Source organism: Salvelinus sp. IW2-2015, unplaced genomic scaffold, assembly GCF_002910315.2.
Source record: "Salvelinus sp. IW2-2015 unplaced genomic scaffold, ASM291031v2 Un_scaffold467, whole genome shotgun sequence".
Lineage (NCBI taxonomy): Eukaryota > Metazoa > Chordata > Actinopteri > Salmoniformes > Salmonidae > Salvelinus > Salvelinus sp. IW2-2015.
In genome coordinates this window covers 583654-609852 of record NW_019942558.1, presented here as the reverse complement: position 1 = coordinate 609852, position 26199 = coordinate 583654, and the positions used below count along the sequence as shown (strand labels likewise).

Genomic DNA, 26199 nt, shown 5'->3' with positions numbered 1-26199 from the left:
AGCCATTCGTCAAGGGGGATATGGTGGAGGAGAAGATTATATGGTGGAAGAGAAGATTTTGGCCCAATGGCTTTGCCCAAATTTCAATCAGCACGTTAAACAGTTCATTTATCATTGTTTGTTATATATGTTTGTTATATAACATAGACAAGGGAACCCCACTAAAAAAGGACATTTTGTCCACCTTGCTATGGATTTCATAGACATGGTAGAGCGAAAAGAAAGAAAGAGATGCTGCCTGGTGATAATTGACAGGTTCACCAGGTGGGTGGAAGCATCTCCCACCACCAACTGCGATGCATGAACAGTTGCAAAATTGCTAGTAAGGGAAATCATACCCAGGTTCGGTGTGCCTGAGGTTTTGTCTGCAGATAATGGGACCCATCTCATAGGAGATGTGGTTGCCCAAGTGGCCAAAATGATGTGTGTTGACCAGAAGTTTGTGTCCATCTATCACCCGCGGACTATGCCATTCCACAGGAATGAGGGATTGCCAGAGGGAAAATTGGGTGAACACCTTGTGAAATGTTAAAAAGATGACCAATGAACACCCCAGGGGTGAGACCTATGACTGACCGACAGATAGACATAACTAAGGCACAGTGTGATCACATTGAGTACATGAAAGAACTTAAATTGTCAGTTTTCTCCACTCTCACACTAGGAAAGCAGCAGAACCAATCCCAGGTGAGGATCCAGATGCTCTGACCATCTGCGTAGGAGACTGGGTGAAACTCAGTCCACACGTGAAAATGGAACCAACCACAATGGATGGGTCCATTCCAGGTAACCATGGTAACACCAACAGCCCTGCAAGTGGTGGAGGGGTCCGGCTGGCATCATCTCTCCCACTGCAAGCACCTCCCAGAGTGGAAGCCATGGATGTGCGACTGGAGGGAGGGAGAGCAGGGCCCCGAGGACATCTGAAGGAGGAAAAAGGTCAGAGCCAGGGCCTCCCGGGTGGCGCAGTGGTCTAGGGCACTGCATCGCAGTGCTAACTGCGCCACCAGAGTCTCTGGGTTCGCGCCCAGGCTCTGTCGCAGCCGGCCGCGACCGGGAGGTCCGTGGGGCGACGCACAATTGGGCTAGCGTCGTCCGGGTTAGGGAGGGTTTGGCCGGTAGGGATATCCTTGTCTCATCGCGCTCCAGCGACTCCTGTGGCGGGCCGGGCGCAGTGCGCGCTAACCAAGGGGGCCAGGTACACGGTGTTTCCTCCGACACATTGGTGCGGCTGGCTTCCGGGTTGGAGGCGCGCTGTGTTAAGAAGCAGTGCGGCTTGGTTGGGTTGTGCTTCGGAGGACGCATGGCTTTCGACCTTCGTCTCTCCCGAGCCCGTACGGGAGTTGTAGCGATGAGACAAGATAGTAATTACTAGCGATTGGATACCACAAAAAGGGGGGAGAAAATGGGATAAAAAAATAAATAAATAAAAAATAAAAAATAAAAAAGGTCAGAGCCAAAGGACAGAAGCAGAAGGCCGAGACCAAACGTCCGGAAAGAAAGATGAAGAAGGCTCTAGCCAACGAGCAGAAGAAGGAGACATCATTTCACACTAACACTCAGGTTCTATAACTAGGAAACAGAGACTACACCGGGTCTGGTGGTTTGTTTTCCCCATCATCCTTTCCATGTGTCTCCTTGTGGGCGCAGCCACGGGACCCCTGGGGGATCTGAGGAAAACAACAAATGGATGGAAATGCTGAGAAAAATTGGAAATCAGACTTAGAGGCCAGGAACCCAGATTTTACTATTTAGAAAGCCTACAGTTGAAGTCGGAAGTTTACATACACTTAGGTTGGAGTCATTAAAACGTGTTTTTCAACCACTCCACAAATTATAAAACTATAGTTTTGGGAAGTCGGTTAGGACATCTACTTTGTGCATGAAACAAGTCATTTTTCCAACAATTGTTTACAGACAGATTATTTCACTGTATCACAATTCCAGTGGGTCAGAAGTTTACATACACTAAGTTGACTGTACCTTTAAACAGCTTGGAAAATCCCAGAAAATTATCTCATGGCTTTAGAAGCTTCTGATAGGCTAATTGACATCATTTGAGTCAATTGGAGGTGTACCTGTGGATGTATTTCAAGGCCTACCTTCAAAATCAGTGCCTCTTTGCTTGACATCATGGGAAAATCAAAAGAAATCAGCCAAGACCTCAGAAAGAAAATTGTAGACCTCTGGTCCACCCTTGGGAGCAATTTCCAAACGCCTGAAGGTACCACGTTCATCTGTACAAACAATAGTACGCAAGTATATACACCATGGGACCACGCAGCCATCATACCTCTCAGGAAGGAGGCGCGTTCTGTCTCATAGAGATCAACGTACTTTGGTACGAAAAGTGCAAATCAATCCCAGAACAACAGCAAAGGACCTTGTGAAGATGCTGGAGGAAACGGGTACAAAATTATCTATATCCACAGGTAAACGAGTCCTATATCGACATAACATGAAAGGCTGCTCGGCAAGGAAGAAGCCACTGCTCTAAAACCGCCATAAAAAAGCCAGTCTACGGTTTGCAACTGCACATGGGGACAAAGATCGGACTTTTTGGAGAAATGTCCTCTGGTCTGATGAAACAAAAATAGAACTGTTTGGCCATAATGACCATCGTTATGTTTGGAGGAAAAAGGGGGATGCTCGCAAGCCAAAGAACACCATCCCAACCGTGAAGCACGGGGGTGGCAGCATCATGTTGTGGGGGTGCTTTGCTGCAGGAGGGACTGGTGTACTTCACAAAATAGATGGCTTCATGGGGATGGAATATTATGTGGATATATTGAAGCAACATCTCAAGACATCAGTCAGGAAGTTAAAGCTTGGTCGCAAAATGGGTCTTCCAAATGGACAATGACCCCAAGCATACTTCCACAGTTGTGGCAAAATGGCTTAAGGACAACAAAGTCAAGGTATTGGAGTACCCATCACAAAGCCCTGACCTCAATCCTATAGAAAATKTGTGGGCAGAACTGAAAAAGCGTGTGTGAGCAAGGAGGCCTACAAACCTGACTCAGTTACACCAGCTCTGTCAGGAGGAATGGGCCAAAATTTATCCAACTTATTGTGGGAAGCCTGTGAAAGGCTACCCAAAACGTTTGACCCAAGTTAAACAATTTAAAGGCACTTCTACCAAATGCTAATTGAGTGTATGTAAACTTCTGACCCACTGGGAATGTGATGAAAGAAATAAAAACTAAAATAAATAATTATCTCTATTATTATTCTGAAATTTCACATTCTTAAAATAAAGTGGTGATGCTAACTGGAATTTTTAATGGGATTAAATGTCAGGAATTGTGAAAAGTTTAAATTCAGCCGTTTCCAGCTACAATAGTCATTTACAACATTAACAATGTCGACGCTGTATTTCTGAACAATCTGATATTATTTTAAATGGACAAAAATGTTGCTTTTCTTTAAAAAACAAGGACATTTCTGAGTGACCCCAAACTTTTGAACGGTAGTCAATCTCTATAGATCATTATTCATAAACTATAAACATTGATGGTAAAATGCAATTTTTTCAACGACCTGGACCAGTATTTTATTGCAGACAGAGAGAAATAGTATGTAGCCTGTTATTATTCAAACCAAAGTGAGTACAGAGGACATCATTGTTGCGTTTTGGTGAGCGATAAGTCTTATTTGAAACTTCTCGTGAAAAATCTGACTCATTCTCTTAACATCCCATTATGTTCCTAATATACTGCTTCATACATTGAACGTTAGTGTATTGCTATATAAACACGTGTATTCCTCTTTACATTATGCAAAGGGTATATCCTCCGCAAATTAAATTGGGCACCAAATGGAACAAAACATACTGACACAGAGAGGGACTTGTCATATTACACATATTTAGATTTTTTTTTAAACTTTTTCCAGTGCGTGCTCCAATGAACACAGCCCAGGAAATAGCACATAAAGGGCGTGAATGTTCTCTTTTTACATCAGTGTTATTATACCCCACCCCATCTTGCTTAAAGTACTGTAATTATGTTTTACCTTGGCACACAGCGTTTCCCATTGCCACGTTACGCTCAAATATGAAGATCTGGGGCCAAATGTGTCAAGTGTGTTAGAGTAGGAGAGCAGATCTGGGATCAGGTCCCTCCTGTTCATAATATAGTCTTATTAATTATGATCTAAAACTGGAAACTGATCCTAGATTAGATCAGCACTCCTACTCCGAAATAATTATACATACAGCCCATGAGAGTGGATCCATGTATGTTACAAAGTCAATAGAAAAAGTCAATGCTTTCTTCTATTGAGTTTTCACATGACACGAAGGGTAACTGGTCCTAAAATGATAACAAACACATTACACAGTCACCGGAGATATTACGAGAGCCGCCATCTCTGTTCCTGTCGCAGTTAAACCTCTGTGTGACTTATCAAGCCAAACAGTTTAAACAGGAGAAAATTCAATGAACAATGGTGTCACAAACGTACTACCAATTACTAGAAGATGGAACAACCCGAAAATGCACCTACAATAAGATAATCATGTGGCAATGTAGACCGACTACAAACAAACACAGAGAAGAGTAAAATTCTTAAGATATGCTGCTCTTTACGGTAATATATTGTGCAGAGTGCAGTGGACAAGAAAATATACATTTCTTCTCTATGTTTGCCGTAAAAAATAAATAAAAAGGCACAAAGGATTAAAGGTACACTCAGCAAGATGACATCATCATACAAAATGAGGCAACTTCCTACTTACAGACAACATAGAGAATTACAAATCTGCCACGACTGACATTATTGGCTATTCCCAATGTGTGTGTACCACAAGGGATGATGCAAATTGTTACTTTTGCTTAATGACGGTAATCTTGGCGGCAGATTTGAATTCCGCTGTTGTGTAATGTCCTTCGGTTAATGATGTAATCTGCTGAGTGTACCTTTAATTTTTCAGCTGTGTGCACCACTGTCAGGCACATACAGTGTAGACACTGAAGGGTTTCTTCAACCTAGCACTTTTTCAGGATTTTGGCTGTAAGAGAGCATCTATGGTGGGGATCGGCATTCAGCAATATCCCCATAATATTTCCCTTATTTATTATATAGACACGAGAGCCGAATCCAACTTTTTGCCTGACCATACCGTAGCAGAGCTCAAATGACTGACAAGTGACAACAATACCTTTCATGACTTGTTCCACTCAAACAAGAAGGCTGCCCAAAGCTCAGCTCCGTTTTGAACTGGATGTCAAATAAATGAGCAAGTTTATGTTTCTTTCATTAATTCAACATAATGTGCTAACAAAGCACTTTCGCTAACAAAACAAGTTCCCGTTTGCTAAAGAAATATTTGCACAAAAAAGCATGCTGGGGGGGAAAAAACTTGCTTGATAAAGAATGTTTGCTTATAGAACGTGTTCCCGAACAAATCATTTCCTAAAGACAAGGAGATGAAGCTAACTTCACGTGTCGAGTTCCAATTGCTGCCAATCTCAAAGCTGTTGCTTTTGCAAGGTGTGTGTATTGTTTCTGGTATCGTATTTGCTGATAAGGAAAGTTGTAACCTTAAACACCTACATAAAATCCGCAAAGAAAAATCTGAAAAAATATCTGGTAACCACTACCAGAGCACACAAAACAAGACTGTTTATTTACAGATTCGATGATAATTAAAGGGATAGTTCGGGATTTTGGCAATGAAGCCCTTTATCTACTTCCTCAGTCAGATGAACTTGTGGACACCATTTTCCATGTCTAACTTCCAGTATGCAGGAAGTTAGAGGTCATTTTGGGAGCCAATGCTAATTAGCGTTGCGCAATAATTGGAAGTCTACAGGAACAGCTAGCATATTCGCTGTTCCCATAGACTTCCAGTCATTGCTCTAATGCTAGTAGCAATTGCTCACTGCTGCTCCTCTTCGGCCTGGGGTGGGACCTCGGGCTGAACCTGGTCCTCAGGTTGGGGCTGCTCCTGAGGGGGCCTGTCTGGGGCCGGGAGAGGAGGGGGCCGCGGGGGCACAGCCTGATGCTGTCTTTGGCGGTAGGCGATGATAGTGCCCAGAAGCAGGGCGATGACCGTCATGAGGTAGAGGTCCCACTCGGGGCCCAGGAGCTGGTCAAGGTCCACCTGACTGACCAGCTCAGTCATCTGGTGGAGGGGGGATGGAGCGAGGAGGGAGATGATGCAGGGAGGGAGGGGAAGAAATAAAGAGGGAGGTCAGAGGGAGAGGGAGCAGAAAGAGAGAGCATTGATTACATTTAACAAACAGTACAATCCCATGAATCCTGTACAAATGTTGTAAACTACAACTAGCCTAAGTTTGCCTCAAATATTGAGCCTGGCCCCCACGAGTTGAAATAGAAACGACTGAGGAAACTGAATCTCCCAGAGTCACCCGGGTCCAGGAAGCGCTCTGTACTGTACACTCACGTTGAGGTCGTGCATGTACTGCAGGGTGTAGACCAGGCCCAGTTTACACAGAGCCAGGAAGACGGGCACCTGGGCGTCGGGACTGGCCTCGGCAGCCATGTCATAGAAACGCTTGGCCAGGTGGATGTCCTACACCAGGCGGAAAGATAGAGGGTTACACGGTTGTGTGCGTATATTAATGCGTGTGCATGTGTGTGTTTGCCCACCTGTTTGATGCCCAGGCCTTTCTCATGCATGTAGCCCAGGTTGAACATGGCCTGAGCACTGTGCTGCTGCTCCGAGGCCAGCCTATAGTGGATGACAGCAGTCTCGTAGTCCACATCAGTACCATAACCGTAGAAATGGTAGTCCCCAAGCTTTATCCTAGCCACTGTATAACCTGGGTAACACAGTTAGACATATAGTACCCACGTCAGTACCGTAACAGTACACACATCAGTATCATAACCGTAGAAGAGGATGTGGATATAGATACTTTTGTACCTGTTTCCTCCAGCATCTTCACAAGGTCCTTTGCTGTTGTTCTGGGATTGATTTTGCACTTTTCGCACCAAAGTATGTTAATCTCTAGAAGACAGAACGCGTCTCCTTCCTGAGCGGTGTGACGGCTGCGTGGTCCCATGGTGTTTATACTTGCGTATTATTATTTGTACAGATGAACGTGGTACCTTCAGGCATTTGGAAATTGCTCCCAAGGAAGAACCAGACTTGTGGAGGTCTACAATTTTTTTTCTGAGGTCTTGGCTGATTTCTTTTGATTTTCCCATGATGTCAAGCAAAGAGGCACTGAGTTTGAAGGTAGGCCTTGAAATACATCCACAGGTACACCTCCAATTGACTCAAATGATATCAATAAGCCTATCAGAAGCTTCTAAAGCCATGACATCATTTTCTGGAATTTTCCAAGCTGTTTAAAGGCACACTCAACTTAGTGTATGTAAACTTTTGACCCACTGGAATTGTGATACAGTGAAATAATCTGTCTGTAAACAATTGTTGGAAAAAATACTTGTGTCATGCACAAAGTAGATGTCCTACCCGACTTGCCAAAACTATAATTTGTTAACAAGAAATATGTGGAGTGGTTGAAAAATTTGTTTTAATGACTCCAACCTAAGTGTATGTAAACTGACTTCAACTGTACATGTACATATTACCTCAACTAACCGGTGCCCCCGCATATTGACTCTGTACCTGTACCCCCCCCCCCCCCCCSTATATAGTCTTGCTATTGTTATTTACTGCTGCTCTTTAATTACTTATCACTTTTATTTCTTATTCTTATCCGTATTTTTTAAAACTGCATTGTTGGTTAGGGGCTCGTAAGTAAGCATTTCACTGTAAGGTGAAACCTGTTGTATTCGGTGCATGTGAATAATACAATTTTATTTTATTTTATATTTATTGTAGCATATAATGTGATATGTTGGAGATTTTCTTCCATTTTGTCACATGATCATTTTAATGTGGATTAAAATGTTTGTTTTTTAACTGGGCCCCTGGGTAACACAGTACACACGTCAGTCCCGTAACCGTAGAAGTGGTTGTCCCCCAGCTTTATCCTAGTCCTTGTTTAACCACAGTTGAACATACAGTACACATGTCTTTACCATACGTTTTAATACCCCAGCTTTATCTTACCTATCCTTGCCAACAATAACTTAAGGGTACAAAAACAAGATGGTTGCTCAGCACAGCAATAAGAGGGGAGGGTGATTTATGAAGGAGGCTAGACCAACCCTGTGCTGCTGCTCTGGTCCAATGGAGGAGGGCTCGAGGGTACGTCTCGTTCTCACTGAAGATCCGGGCCTCTGCTTGAAATAGAAACACACACACACACACACAAGGTTCAGAACAGGGGTTGGAACCCAAATGATTATCCAATTGTTTCATTCCGAACAGAACCTCAATATTTGTTGTTCCAATAGTGCACTGTTCATATACATGGTAAAATAATGGTTAATAAACAACTCCAAGGGGTCCCTATAAAATCAGTTTTATATTTTCCTTTTTTAATGGTTTTAGATCTTTTTTGTTCATAGAGAAACAACTAAATTAGATGTTCTGAGTCAATGTCAATGCTTAAATCACAGAACACTATTTTTATGGGGTGTGAAAAACGAACATTTGGGTTTTTAAGTGTAATTCCCCTTTAATTGAGTGTCTGGCCCTTTAATTGCGCTTCTAACGAGTGAGGAATGTGCCGTCTAATGTGATGGTCTATCAATGTATCTACTGCTGCTGCTCATTTCATGACAAAGTTTGCAAATAACAAATAATAGATACAATTCTATAATTCAGTGGTCACGAACCGGTCGATCGCTAAAGTCATTCCTAGTCGATCACCAGACGTTTCTGTAGAAAATACATAAATAAAGGATTGTTCTCCATTTTTATTATTTGTGTTGCGCTGTTGGCGGTATGTGCACTTGATTCAGAAGCCCTGGGCACCGGGTAAGCAAAGTGTTCCCACATTTAAATGTCTAAAAAGACTAACTCCGACTGCCCGGTGGACCGGGAGATCTGTGGCTAAATCGAGTGATAGCTCATATCACCGCTTCCACGACACCGGCAAAAGCAAATGTTGATACTAGCCTACGTGAGACTTCATACCTTTTAAAACCATGAACAGAGAGACTCAAATAATACAGCAAAGAGCTGCTGTTTGAGTGAGTTAAGTTTTTATTCAGCACTGTCAACACTGTTTTTGCTCAACACCATTACAAAACATAAAAACACTTCTCGCTACTCCCACTCGTGCGGCAGCTGCAATGAATGAGTAGCCAAGTGTATCGATAGCCCCGCGTGCCAATTTTTATAGAGGAATATTTAACTTTCTCTGGTCATAGGAACAACATGAATTTGTGCATGAGGCAGATGCGGTGTGACTCGAGTTTCGCCATCAGGTGGAAAACAGTGTCCCCTCTGAGAGGCGAAGCCTCTGTTGCTCTCTCCCTCCCTCCGCTGAGACTAATGCCGTGTTCAAAACAACTGGGAACTTGGAAATCTCAGACATCAGTGCGTTCAAGACAACTGGGAAGTCAGTCTGGGAAAAATAGTTCAACGGTCATCCAACTCGGAATTCCAAGTCGGAAACACTAGCATCTTTCTCGAGCTCTGACTTTCCAACCTGAAGATCACTGACATCACGACCTTGTTTTTTCCCCCGGTTTCCCAGTTGTCTTGAAAGCACCATGAACATCAGATGCAGGTACCATCAGTAAAATAAAAATTATTTGCAAATGATTTACATTTATGATCAGTTATGCCTCAAGTGCTACACCAACTGATCTAATTTGTTATCAAAGCTCGAGTTTTGAAATACACTGCTAAAAAAAATAAAGGGAACACTTAAACAACACAATGTAACTCCAAGTCAATCACACTTCTGTGAAATCAAACTCTCCACTTAGGAAGCAACACTGATTGACAATAAATTTCACATGCTGTTGTGCAAATGGAATAGACAACAGGTTGAAATTATAGGCAATTAGCAAGACACCCCCAATAAAGGAGTGGTTCTGCAGGTGGTGACCACAGACCACTTCTCAGTTCCTATGCTTCCTGGCTGATGTTTTGGTCACTTTTGAATGCTGGCGGTGCTTTCACTCTAGTGGTAGCATGAGACGGAGTCTACAACCCACACAAGTGGCTCAGGTAGTGCAGCTCATCCAGGATGGCACATCAATGCAGCTGTGGCAAGAAGGTTTGCTGTGTCTGTCAGCGTAGTGTCCAGAGCATGGAGGCGCTACCAGGAGACAGGCCAGTACATCAGGAGACGTTGAGGAGGCTTGCTGGAGGTCATTTTGCAGGGCTCTGGCAGTGCTCTTCCTTGCACAAAGGCGGAGGTAGCGGTCCTGCTGCTGGGTTGTTGCCCTCCTACGGCCTCCTCCACATCTCCTCTTTTAAAAATGGGGCTATACAATTGGGTGAGGTTTTTTTCTCGCCCGAGTAGCTTCGTTTCACTGCCAAAAAATATAATTAAAACATCTAGTGTTCAGTGAAATAACACCACAATGTCAAATACAGGTAGACAATGCTGGGGGAAAAGGCCACAAAAAACTATACAGACAATGCCTTCATCAAACAACACTGTTTCACGATGCATCAGTGACATGGCAGAAGATGTTTTGAAACAATTACTCCTTCGCATACAAGCCAATGAATTATATGCGTTACAGCTGGATGAGTCAGACGTGGCGGGCCTGGCACAGATCCTGGTATAAGTCCGTTACGTTAATGGGGGGGTCAATTAAGGAAGACATCCTCTTCTGCAAACTACTGGAAACCTTGACAACATGAGAGGATATTGTTAAAGTACTGGACAGCTTTGTGACATCAAATGGACTTTGGTGGTCAAGATGTGTTGGTATCTGTACTGATGGCGCAAAAGCCCTGACAGGGAGACATAGTGGAGTGGTAACGCACGAGCAAGCAGTTGCTCCTGACGCCACTTGGGTACACTGCAGCATCCACTGAGAGGCTCTTGCTGCCAAGGGAATGCCTGACAACTTGAAAGACGTTTTGGACAGTACAGTGAAAATGGTTAACTTTGTTAAAGCAAGACCCATGAACTCTCGTGTATTTTCTGCATTATGATATGGGCAGCGACCATGTAACGCTTTCACAACATACAGAAGTGCGCTGGTTATCAAGGGGCAAGGTATTGACCCATTTTTTTAAATTAAGAGACGAGCTTAACGTTTTTTTTTACTGACTGTAATTTTCATTTGTCTGACCGCTTGCATGAGGACGACGAGTTTTTCACACGATTGGCCTATCTGGGTGATGCTTTTTCTTGCCTGAATGATCTGAATCTACGATTACAGGGACTCTCCGCAACTATATTCAATGTGCAGGACAAAATTGAGGCTATGATTAAGAAGTTGGAGCTGTTTTCTGTCTGCGTTAACAAGGACAACACACAGGTCTTTCCATCATTGTATGATTTCTTTGTGCGCAAATGAACTCAAGCTTACGGACAATGTCAAATGTGATATAGCGAAGCATCTGAGTGAGCTGGGTGCGAAATTACACAGGTAATTTCCAGAAATGGACGACACAAACAACTGGATTCATTATCCCTTTCAAGCCCTGCCTCCAGTCCACTTACCGATATCTGAACAAGCGAGCCTCATCGAAATTGCAACAAGCGATTCTGTGAAAATTTGATTTAATCAGAAGCCACTGCCAGACTAAGCTCAGAGTTTCTAAAATTGTTTGAATGATGTCTGTGAGTATAACAGAACTCATATGGCAGGCAAAAACCTGAGAAAAAAATCCAACCAGGAAGTGGGAAATCTGAGGTTGGTCGATTTTCAACTCAGCTCCTATTGAAGATACAGTGGGATATTGGTAATGTTGTACTTCCTAAGGCTTCCACTAGATGTCATCAGTCTTTAGAACCTTGTCTGATGCTTCTACTGTGAAGTGGGGCCGAATGAGAGGGGATTGAGTAAGGTTTACCATGACCTGAACATGCGCTGACCATGCGCGTTCATGTGAGAGCGAGCTCTGTTCCATCGCACTTCTGAAGACAAAGGAATTCTCCGGTTGGAACATTATTGAATTATGTTAAAAACATCTTAAAGATTGATTCAATACTTTGTTTGTCATGTTTTTACGGACTGTAATATAACTTTTTCAACTTTTCGTCCGTACTTTCCGCTGGACTTGCCCGCGCGTCGTGAGTTTGGAAAGTGTACTGAACGCTAAAACAACAAGGAGGAATTTGGACATAAATGATGGACATTATCGAACAAAACAAATATTTATTGTGGAACTGGGATTCCTTGGAGTGCATTCTGATGAAGATCATCAAAGGTAAGTGAATGTTTATAATGTTATTTCTGACTTCTATTGACTGCACAATATGGCGGATATATTTTTGTCTTGATTGGGCTCTGAGCGCCGACCTCAGATTATTGCATGTTTTGCTTTTTCCGTAAAGCTTGTTTGAAATCTGACACAGCGGTTGCATTAAGGAGAAGTGCATCTAAAATTCCATGCATAACATTTATAATGAGTATTTATGTAAATTGATGTGGCTCTCTGCAAAATCACAGGATGTTTTGGAACTACTGAACGTAACGCGCCAATGTAAACTCAGATTTTTGGATATAAATATGAACTTTACCGAACAAAACATACATGTATTGTGTAACATGAAGTCCTATGAGTGTCATCTGATGAAGATCATCAAAGGTTAGTGCTTAATTTTATCTCTATTTCTGCTTTTTGTTACTCCTCTCTTTGGCTGGAAAAATGGCTGTGTTATTCTGTGAATAGGCACTCACCTAACATAATCATTTGGTGTGCTTTCGCCGTAAATCCTTTTTGAAATCAGACATGTTGGCTGGATTCATAAATTGTGTAGCTTTAATTTGGTGTCTTTCATGTGTGATTTCATGAAAGATTGATTTTTATAGTAATTTATTTGAATTTGGCACGCTGCATTTTTACTGGCTTTTGGCCAAGTGGGACGTTAGCGTCCCACATACACTAGAGAGGTTAAAGGCACAGTTAACTTAGTGTATGTAAACTTCTGACCCACTGGAATTGTGATACAGTGATATAAGTTAAATAATCTGTCTGTAAACAATTGTTGGAAAAATTACTTGTGTCATGCACAAAGTAGATGTCCTACCCGACTTGCCAAAACTATAATTTGTTAACAAGAAATATGTGGAGTGGTTGAAAAACTAGTTTTAATGACTCCAACTGTACATGCACTGTTTATGTGTTCTTACTCTGGTCCAGGATGAAGGCTACATTGCTCTGGGCCACTTCATAGCCCTGCTCGGCCAGCAGTAGGTACTGCACCAGCGACCCGTCCATGTCGCCATCCTTGAAGCTGCGGTAGGCTGCCATAAGCCTCTCCGACCAGCGCCCACGCTCACACACATTCTTGAAGAGCTGCTCACAGACACACACACACAATAAGACAGACAGATATACACACAGAAACATGAACAAAAGGGTCTGTTCAGAGAATTCGAGGTAGAAGTCACCCCTAACCACAGACTTAGGATCAGATTGCACAACCCCTGATTTTAAATTTAACCATTGGGAGGATAAAAATATATCTGACCCCAGTTGTGGATCAATGGCTAAGGAATGGATAAGTATGGATTGGCAAACAATGACTGACAATGAGTAGCAAATGGCTAAATGCTTAGCTAATACATGGCTGAATGGCATTTAATGGAGAGCAATTAACACGCTACTAAATGGCTAAACGGATGGCGATGTTTTATTCCTAGCTAGAAGACAGATATTTGGTTATTCATGCATAGATCTAACGGATGAAGGTTAATCTCAGGCTAACGGATGGTTTATTGATGGTTTAATGCACAGGTAACAGAAAGCTAATTCCTGGCTAATGGAAAATGCTGTCTAGAGGCTAGCTCCCAGGTGGCTAGTTTGGCAGTGGTGTGTAATTAAAGGCTAATGAACTGTGACGCGCTGGGATACTGAACTAGCTAATAGCTAGCTAATGACTAATCCTATAGCTATACAATTCCATAGCAGCTAGTTAACGGCTAGTTGATGGCTAATGCTATAGCTAGCCAATTCAATACAGCAGCTATAGCTAATTACTAATTAATGCTGTAGCTAGCCAATTATGTAAATCCGCTAGCTAATGGCTAACTAGCTCACCTCCACGGCGGTGTGGCAGGAGCGCATAACGCCGGTGCCCGTGGCATGCATCTGGGCCAGGTTGTAGAAGGCCAGGATGTGGCCCGCCTGCGAGGCCAGGTTGAAGAACTTGAGGGCCTGCTTGTAGTCACACTTCACCCCGATCCCATCTGGGGAGGAAGAGGGGGAATGGAGAGACAAAAGTGAGTGAGAGATCCCCAACACAGAGTGGTTGAGACTGCAGAGTTGGGAACAGAATGTTGGTGGGCAACTAAGATTGCACTGTTCCCCAGGAAACTAAAGGGACAAGGCTGTTTTACACTAACCAACAGAAAAAACAGGGGGTCTCTACACACACAGGCCCACAACGCATGCGCACACACTCACTGTAGTACATTGTGCCCAGCTGAAGCTGTCCGTCTACCCAGCCCTGCTCTGCTGCCTTCTGGAAGTATTTCAGCGCCAACTCGTAATTCTGTAGGACACACACACAAAACATAACTATTGTGTAAATCATACAGAAAATAAAGACAGCCTACACAGCTGCTGGATTCAATTGCCTATGCCAATCTCTACAAAAGCTCACTTTTGGAATGTAACTACAGTTTGAATCATACAGGCATGCAGCTAAACCCTATTGCATGTGCCAAATCTTTATCTCAAATAAATATGTTTTGGGAAAGGGGGATACCTAGTCGGTTGTACAACAATGCATTCAACTGAAATGTGTCTTCCGAATTTAACTCGACCCCTCTGAATCAGAGAGGTGCGGGGGGCTGCCTTAATCAACATCCACGTCATTGGTGCCTGGGGAACAGTGGGTTAACTGCCTTGCTCAGGAGCAGAGGGACAGATTTTTACCTGGTCAGCTCTGGCAACCTTTCGGTTACTGGCACATCACTCCTACCCGCCAGGCTACCTGCCAAGCTCTTGTAGTGTAGGTGCCAGGTGGCACTGGGTGATGGTGGACAGTTGCAGTCACTTACCACTGGAACGCCCCTCCCGTACAGGTATGCCATGCCCAGTCCACTCTGCCCAACAGGGTTACCCTAGGGGACAAGAACAGTTGGAAAGGACACCAAAAAGAGAGACACTCTTGAAAACCACATCTATACCGGTTAATTTGACTAATAATATATACAGTTGAAGTCGGAAGTTTACATACACTTAGGTTGGAGTCATTAAAACTCGTTTTTCAACCACTCCACAAATGTCTTGTTAACAAACTACAGTTTTGGCAAGTCAGTTAGGACATCTACTTTGTGCATGACACAAGTCATTTTTCCAACAATTGTTTACAGATAGATTATTTCACTTATAATTCACTGTATCACAATTCCAGTGGGTCAGAAGTTTACTGTCACGCCCTGACCTTAGAGATCCTTATTATTCTCTATGTTTGGTTAGGTCAGGGTGTGACTTGGGTGGGAAAGTCTATGTTTTCTATTTCTTTGTTTTTGGCCAGTGTGGTTCCCAATCAGAGGCAGCTGTCTATCGTTGTCTCTGATTGGGGATCATATATAAGTTGTCATTTTCCTTTTGGGTTTTGTTGGATCTTGTTTTCTGTTTAGTGTATCTGCCTGACAGAACTGTGCGCTTTCGTTTTCACGTTTGTTATTTTATTTGAGTGTTTTTGAAATAAAAGAATCAGTTTTCGGTTCCGGTTTGGAGCGTGCAGTCGCAATTCCGCGTCGCTCCACAGGTAGTTTTACCATTTCATTCATTTTCATTACAGTACAACGGTTTGATTGTTTGATCTTAACGAGCTACATATCCGTCTTTGTATCAAAGATAATTGAGTAGTTATTGGGGTTATTGAGGTTCGCTAGCCAGCTATTTTCGTCCGAACGTAACAACGTAGTCAACACTGCTAGCTAGCCACCGAATAGCAGCACAGCAGCATAGCAGCACTGGAGAAACGATTACATTACAACGGAACGACTTGATTAGTGTAGTGTTAGCTGGCTACCCAGTTCTCTATGCTATCTTTGTATCTAAGATAATTGTGGTAGCTTAGAGTTGGTTAGAGTAATTATTCGGTTAACTAGCCAGCTATTCTCGTAACGTAACGTAGTCAACACTGCTAGCTAGGCAGCTAGCACCGAATAGCAACATAGCAGCTCTGGAGAAACGATTACATTAAACGGAACGACTTGATTAGTGTAGTGTTAGCTGGCTACATAGTTGTCTTTGCTATCTTTGTATCTAAGATAATTGTGTAGCTTAGAGTTGGTTTGAGTAATTATTCGGTTAACTAGCCAGCTATTTCGTCCACCGCCCTGCGCTGCCGTCTCCTACCTAGTCAACACTGCTAGCTAACATCCTAGTTAGCAACTTCTACCGAATAGCAGCACTGTAGAAACTCACACTACAACTTACATTACAACGGAACGACTTGATTAGCTTAGTGTTAGCTAGCTACATAGTTGTCTTTGCTGTCCTTGTATCCAAGATAATTGTGTAGTTTTTGAGAAATTGTCGAGGTTACCTAGCCAGCTACACGTTCAAACAAAGTCAACAACGCAGCCACTGCTAGCCAGCCTACTTCACCGCCAGCAGTACTATATCATTTTAGTCAATAAGATTTTATTTTATTTTTGCAACGTAAACTTAACTTCCCTGAACACAGTGTAGTCACTTGTCATTCTATCTCCTTTGCATTAGCGTAGCCTCTTCTGTAGCCTGTCAACTATGTGTCTGTCTATCCCTCTTCTCTCCTCTCTGCACAGACCATACAAACGCTTCACACCGCGTGGCGCCGCCATTCTAACCTGGTGTTCAGCGCGCACGACCCACGTGGAGTTCCAGGTCTCCGGCAGCCTCTGGAACTTGCCGATCTGCAGCAACAAGGCAGAGTTCATCTCAGCCTATGCGTCCCTCCAGTCCCTCGACCTTTTGGCACTGACGGAAACATGGATTACCACTGACAACACTGCTACTCTACTGCTCTCGCCTCGTCTGCCACGTGTTCTCGCACACCCGAGAGCTTCTGGTCAGCGGGGCGGTGCACTGGGATCCTCATCTCTCCCAAGTGGACATTCTCTTTTCTCCCCTGACCCATCTGTCTATCGCCTCCTTTGAATTCCATGCTGTCCAGTTACCAGCCCTCAAGCTTAACATCCTTATCATTTATCGCCTCCAGGTCCCTTGGAGAGTTCATCAATGAGTTGACGCCTGATAAGCTCCTTTCCTGAGGATGGCTCACCTCTCACAGTCCTGGGTGACTTTAACCTCCCCACCGTCTACCTTTGACTCATTCCTCTCTGCCTCCTTCTTTCCACTCTCTCCTCTTTTTTGACCTCACCCTCTCACCTTCCCCCCCTACTCACAAGGCAGGCAATACGCTTGACCTCATCTTTACTAGATGCTGTTCTTCCACTAATCTCACTGCAACTCCCCTCCAAGTCTCCGACCACTACCTTGTATCCTTTTCCTCTCGCTCTCATCTAACACTTCCCACACTGCCCTATCGGATGTATCGCGCCGTCCAACCTTCGCTCTCTCTCCCCCGCTACTCTCTCCCTCTTCCATCTATCATCTCTTCCTCTGCTCAAACCTTCTCACCTATCTCCTGATTCTGCTCCTCACCCTCCTCTCCTCCCTTTCTGCATCCTTTGACTCTCTATGTCCCCTATCTCCAGGCCGGCTCGGTCCTCCCTCCTGCTCCGTGGCTCGACGACTCACTGCGAGCTCACAGAACAGGGCTCCGGGCAGCCGAGCGGAAATGGAGGAAAACTCGCCTCCCTGCGGACCTGGGCATCCTTCTTCACTCCCTCCTCTCTACTTTCTCCTCTTCTTCTCTGCTGCTAAGCCACTTTCTACCACTCTAAATTCCAAGCATCTGCCTCTAACCCTAGAAGCTCTTTCACCTTCTCCTCCCTCTGAATCCTCCTCCCCTCCTCCCCCCTCCTCCCTCTCTGCAGATGACTTCGTCAACCATTTTGAAAAGAAGGTCGACGACATCCATCCTCGTTTGCTAAGTCAAACGACACGCTGGTTCTGCTCACACTGCCCTACCCTGTGCTTTGACCTCTTTCTCCCCTCTCTCCTCCAGATGAAATCTCGCGTCTTGTGGACGCCGGCGCCCAACAACTGCCCGCTTGACCTATCCCCTCTCTCTTCTCCAGACCATTTCCGCGAGACCTTCTCCCTTACCTCACCTCGCTCATCAACTCATCCTTGACCGCTGGCTACGTCCTTCCGTCTTCAAGAGAGCGAGAGTTGCACCCCTTCTGAAAAAACCTACACTCGATCCCTCGATGTCAACAACTACAGACCAGTATCCCTTCTTTCTTTTCTCTCCAAAACTCTTGAACGTGCGTCCTTGGCCAGCTCTCCTGCTATCTCTCTCAGAATGACCTTCTTGATCCAAATCAGTCAGGTTTCAAGACTAGTCATTCAACTGAGACTGCTTCTTCTCTGTGTCACGGAGGCGCTCCGCACTGCTAAAGCTAACTCTCTCTCCTCTGCTCTCATCCTTCCTAGACCTATCGCTGCCTTCGATACTGTGAACCATCAGATCCTCCTCTCACCTCTCCGAGCTGGCAATCTCCGGGCGGCCCAGCTTGGATTGCGTCCTACTGACAGGTCGCTCCTACCAGGTGGCGTGGCGAGAATCTGTCTTCCGCACCCGTGCTCTCACACTGGTGTCCCAGGGCTCTGTTCTAGGCCTCTCCTATTCTCGCTATACACCAAGTCACTTGGCTCTGTCATATCCTCACATGGCCTCTCCTATCATTGCTATGCAGACGACACACAATTAATCTTCTCCTTTCCCCCTTCTGATAACAGGTGGCGAATCGCATCTCTGCATGTCTGGCAGACATATCAGTGTGGATGACGGATCACACCTCAAGCTGAACCTCGGCAAGACGGAGCTGCTCTTCCTCCCGGGGAAGGACTGCCCGTCCATGATCTCGCCATCACGGTTGACAACTCCATTGTGTCCTCCTCCCAGAGCGCTAAGAACCTTGGCGTGATCCTGGACAACACCCTGTCGTTCTCAACTCACATCAAGGCGGTGAACCCGTTCCTGTAGGTTCATGCTCTACAACATTCGCAGAGTACGACCCTGCCTCACACAGGAAGCGGCGCAGGTCCTAATCCAGGCACTTGTCATCTCCCGTCTGGATTATTGCAACTCGCTGTTGGCTGGGCTCCCTGCCTGTGCCATTAAACCCCTACAACTCATCCAGAACGCCGCAGCCCGTCTGGTGTTCAACCTTCCAAGTTCTCTCACGTCACCCCGCTCCTCCGCTCTCTCCACTGGCTTCCAGTTGAAGCTCGCATCCGCTACAAGACCATGGTGCTTGCCTACGGAGCTGTGAGGGGAACGGCACCTCCGTACCTTCAGGCTCTGATCAGGCCCTACAACCAAACAAGGGCACTGCGTTCATCCACCTCTGGCCTGCTCGCCTCCCTACCTCTGAGGAAGTACAGTTCCCGCTCAGCCCAGTCAAAACTGTTCGCTGCTCTGGCACCCCAATGGTGGAACAAACTCCCTCACGACGCCAGGTCAGCGGAGTCAATCACCACCTTCCGGAGACACCTGAAACCCCACTCTTTAAGGAATACCAGGATAAAGTAATCCTCCTAACCCCACCCTCCCCCTAAAAGAGTTAGATGCACTATTGTAAAGTGGTTGTTCCACTGGATTTCATAAGGTGAATGCACCAATTTGTAAGTCGCTCTGGATAAGAGCGTCTGCTAAATGACTTAAATGTAAATGTAAATGTAAATGAACACTTTCCACATTGGTCACTCTTCCTACCACCAACGAGAGCCGTAACATTTACATACACTAAGTTGACTGTGCCTTTAAACAGCTTGGAAAATTCCTGAAAATGATGTCATGGCTTTAGAAGCTTCTGATAGGCTAATTGACGTCAATTGGAGGTGTACCCGTGGATGTACTTCAAGACCTACCTTCAAACTCAGTGCCTCTTTGCTTGACATCATGGAAAATCAGAAATCAGCCAAGACCTCAGAAACAAAAAATGTAGACCTGGTTCATCCTTGGGAGCAATTTCCAAATGCTTGAAGGTACCACGTTCATCTGTACAGGCAATAGTACGCAAGTATTAACACCATGGGACCACGCAGCCGTCATACCGCTCAGGAAGTAGACGTGTTCTGTCTCCTAGAGATGAACATACTTTGGTGCGAAAAGTGCAAATCAATCCCAGAACAACAGAAAAGGAACTTGTGAACATGCTGGAGGAAACAGGTACAAAGTATCTATATCCACAGTAAAACGAGTCGTATATGACATAACCGCTCAGCAAGGAAGGCCGCTCAGCAAGGAAGAAGCCATTGTTCAAAACCGCCATAAAAAGCCAGACTACGGTTTGCAACTGCACATGGGGACAAAGATCGTACTTTTTGGAGAAATGTCCTCTGGTCTAAAAATAGAACTGTTTGGCCATAATGACCATTGTTATGTTTGGAGGAAAAAGGGGAATGCTTGCAAGCCGAAGACACCATCCCAACCGTGAAGCACGGGGGTGGCAGCATCATGTTGTGGGGTGTGCTTTGCTGCAGGACGGACTGCTGCACTTCACAAAAGAGATGGCATCATGAGGAATGACAATTATGTGGATATATTGAAGCAACATCTCAAGACATCAGTCAGGAAGTTAAAGCTTGGTCGCAAATGGGTCTTTCAAATGGACAATGACCCCAAGCAAACTTCCAAAGTTGTGACAAAATGGCTTAAGGACAACAAAGTCAAGGTATTGGTATTGGAGTTGCCATCACAAAGCCCTGACCTCAATCCTATAGAAAATGTGTGAGCAGAACTGAAAAAGCGTGTGCGAGCAAGGAGGCCTACAAACCTGACTCAGTTACATCAGCTCTGTCAGGAGCAATGGGTCAAAATTGTGAGAAGCTTGTGGAAGGCTACCCAAAACATTTGACCCAAGTTAAACAATTTAAAGGCAATGCTACCAAATACTAATTGAGTGTATGTAAACTTCTGACCCACTGGGAATGTGATGAAAGAAATAAAAGTTGAAATAAATCACTCTCAACTATTATTCTGACATTTCACATTCTTAAAATAAAGTGGTGATCCTAACTGACCTAAGACAGGGAATTTTTACTAGGATGAAATGTCAGGAATTGTGAAAAACTGAGTTTAAATATATTTGGCTAAGGTGTATGTAAACATCCGACTTCAACTGTAACTGATCGATCCTGAAAAACCATGTGGTCATTGAAAAGCGATGTATAGGAATGTTTCTGTCCCAGCAGTTTTTGACCACTATGAACAGTGGATTCTTATATAGGTAATTCTTACAGGCACTGTGGCCTATGTATAAGATACCCAAAGAAGTGAATAATTTGATAAAAGGAAATATTAAGAAAACACAGAGTTATACATATATCATTATGGATGTATAACAATCCATGGTTGGACCACAGAAATAATGTCCACACCAGTGATTCTATTTCTAAGATTTGGACACTCACCAGGTCAGAGGCCTTCTTGAAGTACTGCAGGGCCGTCTCATTGTTCTGAGACAAGTACTCACTGCCATCCGAGTACATCTGACAGAGAGCGAGAGACAGACAGAGCGAGAGACAGACAGAGCGAGACAGAGAGGAAAATAGAATAAAGAGAAGGGGAGAGAAGGGAGCATGAGGAGAAACCACTGGAAAGTAGCACAGCCACAGAGTAAGGTTTGCGTTACTTATTTATTTCTACCCAGTGCTACAGGCCTATAAGATCATGTAATAATCTTACCTTCCCAAGGAAGGCCATGGCATGTGTGTTCCCCGCATTCGCTGCCTGGTTGAAGTAATCATAGGCCCGCTGTCGACAAACAAACATTTCATTTGTGACCAACTCCACACAACAACTTCACATTGAATACAAGAGTGAGCACGACATAGAGCTAGTGTTTGAATAATTTGAAAATGGGTTAGCGAGAGTTTACCTGGTGGTTCTGCTCCACCCCCCGACCACCGTACAGATGCAGCTGGCCCAGTCCCACCTGTTGTGGACAAAGCATGGGGTCATGGCACGAAACATGACGTATGAGTCCCAAATGGCGCCATATTCCCTATATAGTGCACTACATTTGACCAGAATCCACCCTTTCAATCATTACACGCTTACTCATGATCATACTATAGCTATGCAAGCCAGTGCACGCGCCAGAGAAACGTGAAAATCAAGACTCAGAAAGGAATTTGTTTACTTCCTTTAACTCCTGCAAGTGCGAGGAAGTGTATAATCGGTATAATGCCCCGAATTCATAATTTATGGAATTTTCTACTTTCCCTGACTGTCTCGCTTTAACTTTGGTGATTGTTAGTTCTCAAAAATGACATCATGAAACAAATGTCAAGGCTTTTATCTTTTCTACATACTTTCAACTTAGTTTTAGTGCTTCACGTTTACACCGATTGCTTTTTCCCCATCGCCAAAGAATTCCAAAGAATTTCCTATTCAAAGAAAATCACTCAGAGCAGTCTTCCCCATCTGAACCCTAACCTGGGCCTGTACATCTCCCTTCTCAGCCAGGAACTGGTAGTACTGGATCAGGTCTTCCTCCAGCATGCCGCTGGTAGAGCCCGGGTTCTCCACCTCGTCCAGCAGACGCACCCTCTGCACCGCACTGCCCCCAGTCAGGGACACGTCACTGGCCACTGGAGAGTGGGTGAGAGAAAGACAATGTTTCCCGCCATAAATTGCTCTGTGAATAAAATTGATATTTTTTTTGAAACACAGTTGAGTTGCAGCCTTTGCTTTTGTTTGATCAGTTTGCTGAGATTCTGGAACATCTACTTTTTAAACTCTACTGCACATGCTCGTTTCGGGCTGTTCAGATGCAGGCGTTCTCCATTCGAAACACTGACAAACTGTCATCTGAGATAGTGAAAGTGTTCAATTGGTCGGTAGTAGGTGGCTTCTTACCATGATTGGCCACCAGTCTGTAGTGCGTCAGTGCTGATTCGCAGCTCTGGGGCACACCCACACCACCCCAGTATCGGTATCCCTAAAGAGAGAATGGTAGCAAAGGGAGAACAGGTCAATCATCATACAGTATATATCCATAAGAGAGAAACAATACACATCATAAGGCTTCTCTATTAAAATCTACAAAAAGCAGAAGTAGCTCACCAGAATCATATGAGCCACCAGGTTTCCACCCAAAGCCCCGAAGGTGTAGTAAACCAACGCCTGAAACAGAGTTGAGGAGTTATGCATTTACTTTACATTCCTGGTTAAGGAGGTAACTCCATATTATCTAAGAAAGCTGCCTCTGAACAAACACAGCTTTTCATCAGTATATAGGCGACATGGAAAGAAGGAGAGGCTGGATGTCGGTACCTTTGCTTGACTGGAGTTCATTCCTAACCCAGCAGCGTACAAGAAACCAAGTGCCTGTTGGAAGATACCGGGGTGGAGCGTTAGAATACCTACGACCACACAGAGATGCATGAACATAGATGAAATAGTATACGCATACAATAATTGTTAGTTTTCGTCAGTCCACATTTCTATTCAAGTCATATACTTTAAAGCAAGTTTCATATGTAAGACGACGGACATACTGTGCTTATTTTTGAAGGACATTCATCTCTGTTCATCAACGGACGACTCCCATTGAAAAACCATCAACTCAATCCGTCATTTTAAGACAAAAGCTGTCTGGCTGTAGCCCTAAGCATCAACAGAGCGTGTTTAAAATGTCTACCCTGGATCCATTAAGTTTAAATAGGAATGTTCCATTACCATCTGAGCTTTAGGTGAGCCCTCCAGGGCCAGCTTCTCAAACAGCTCCTTGGCCTTGGGGATATTCTGGGTCATATAGTCTCCAAACAGCATGGCGTAGGCCACCTTCTCCATGGCCTTGTGGTGGCCTTTCCACGCCACCTTCACTAGCTTCTCATACAACCTGGTGAGGAATAAGATGAAGATTGAGAAGTTAAAGGTGTGTGGATGTAGCCTGCGGTGGTCTAGCGGTCTCCTATAGAACAATCCAATCCAACCCACTGCTCTAGCAATATCTTTCCTCCTTCCTTTCTCTCTGTCGATCCTGTCCAAGATAGATACAGATACAAAATAAGAAAGGAGTAGGACTGCCCCAAATCGGGAAAAAGGTGTTGTGGTCCAGATTAGTGACAAGACACACGCAGCCCTGCAAGCATATCAAAGCTTTCAGAAAGTATTTCACATCCTTTTACAGCCTGAATTTAAAATTGCTTAAATGTATATTTTGTGTCACTGATCTACACAGAATACCTCATAATGTCAAAGTGGATATTACATTTTTTATTGAATATCCAAAACATACAATATACTTGCAGTGAAGCCGCTTAACAACTACACCATACAAGTCATCCAACAGACTCCCATTCAGAGTGACACACAGAAGCATCCAGGGTCAATGCCCTGCTCAAGGGCACGTTGACAGATCTACCACCAGGCCAAAAAACGTGAACCCGAACCCTCCAAGACCCCCCCCCCACAGTTCCCCAATAGCTGTCCTACAACCATTCAAGACCTCTCCCACAGTCCCCTCCAAGAAGAAAAATAAAAAATAAATACAATTAATTCCATTCCCCACCCCTAAGAACCCCCCAATGCACCAACAACCAAGAGAACGAACTAAAGCGAAAAAAGAAAGACAGAAGAAAACAGCAAACAACAATAAAAAATTAAAAAAGACATCAAGGACAACTAAAATCATAACAGCAATGCCAAYTGTATATGTTTGTGTGCATGTCTGGCACTATTACATGTATGTGTGTGTTCTTGTATGCATATATTTGAATGAGAGTGTGTGTATATGCATGTGTACAAACACCTGCACGGCATCAGCCTCAGGCAAACCGGCATTAGCTGTAAAAACACTGCCCCTCAGTGTCATTCAAACATACTTTTTTGTATTTTGACTTTATTTTTTACTTATATCTTTGACCATCATTCTATCTCCAGCACAACAACTCCACTCCCACTTGTCTCCAATTCCACATCCCAACCCTCAGCTTCCCTCAGCCCATCCCACCTATCTCTGCTGCCCAGCCTCTTAGGATTTCTACGCAACATAGATCTTTCAACTATGCTGTGGTGTTTAAAACCTCTACCACTTCTCTCTCCCGGAGCCGGGATCCTCCTCATCAAAAAAGCTGACTAGCATAGCCTAGCCTAACGGGACAGGGATATCATATAATATAATTTTCATGAAATCACAAGTCCAATACAGCAGATGAAAGATATACATCTTGTGAATCCAGCCATCATTTCCGATTTTTAAAATGTTTTACAGCGAAAACACAATATGTATTTCTATTAGCTAACCATAATAGCCAAAGACTCAACCGCATATTTTCACCATGTTTCTACCGCATAGGTAGCTATCACAAAACAGACCAAATAGAGATATAATTAGTCACTAACCAAGAAACAACTTCATCAGATGACAGTCTTATAACATGTTATACAATACATTTATGTTTTGTTCAAAAAATTTGCATATTTGAGGKATAAATCATAGTTTTACATTGCAGCTACCATCACAAATAGCACCGAAGCAGCCAGAATAATTACAGAGAGCAACGTGAAATACATAAATACTCATCATAAAACATTTATGAAAAATACATGGTGTACAGCAAATGAAAGATAAACATCTTGTGAATCCAGCCAATATTTCCGATTTTTTAAGTGTTTTACAGCGAAAAACACAATATAGAATTATATTAGCTTACCACAATAGCCAAACGCACAAATGCATTTATTCACCGCAAAAGGTAGCTATCGCAAAAACCAGCAAAAGATATAAAATGAATCACTAACCTTGAACAACTTCATCAGATGACAGTCTTATAACATCAGGTTATACAATACACTTATGTTTTGTTCGAAAATGTGCATATTTAGAGCTACAAATCCTGATTATACATTGTGAATACGTAGCATCGATTCACCAGAATCTCCAGAGATATTTTGGACACTCACCTAATCTGACCAAAGAACTCATCATAAACTTTACATAAAAATACTTGTTGTATGGCAAATGAAAGATACACTGGTTCTTAATGCAACCGCCGTGTTAGATTTTTAAAAATAACTTTACCATAACAAACAGCTTGCGTTTGTTATTGCGAGACAGCGCTCGCCAAAACGGTAGAGAATAGGA

The 26199-nt window shown here is 43.8% G+C and overlaps 1 protein-coding gene across 4 annotated transcripts in view; it reads right to left on the bottom strand.

The window, feature by feature from the left end:
* Positions 1-1882: 1882 nt before the first annotated feature.
* LOC112068366 (protein sel-1 homolog 1) overlaps positions 1883-26199 on the bottom strand; it is a 65425-nt gene continuing 41108 nt past the window's right edge. For 3 of the 4 annotated variants that reach the window (XM_024135504.2, XM_024135506.2, XM_024135507.2), the window contains 16 exons: positions 23790-23952; positions 23385-23438; positions 23175-23234; positions 22968-23049; positions 22545-22699; positions 21985-22041; positions 21792-21860; positions 21518-21595; positions 15034-15096; positions 14435-14522; positions 14069-14217; positions 13159-13324; positions 8149-8223; positions 6616-6788; positions 6410-6538; positions 1883-6127 (listed from right to left, as the gene is read on the bottom strand). In XM_024135504.2, the coding sequence (XP_023991272.1) occupies positions 5882-6127; positions 6410-6538; positions 6616-6788; positions 8149-8223; positions 13159-13324; positions 14069-14217; positions 14435-14522; positions 15034-15096; positions 21518-21595; positions 21792-21860; positions 21985-22041; positions 22545-22699; positions 22968-23049; positions 23175-23234; positions 23385-23438; positions 23790-23952 (1807 nt within the window). In that variant the 3' untranslated portion in view covers positions 1883-5881. The remainder of the gene's footprint in view (positions 6128-6409; positions 6539-6615; positions 6789-8148; positions 8224-13158; positions 13325-14068; positions 14218-14434; positions 14523-15033; positions 15097-21517; positions 21596-21791; positions 21861-21984; positions 22042-22544; positions 22700-22967; positions 23050-23174; positions 23235-23384; positions 23439-23789; positions 23953-26199) is intronic. The other variant, XM_024135505.2, reaches the window with a different exon arrangement.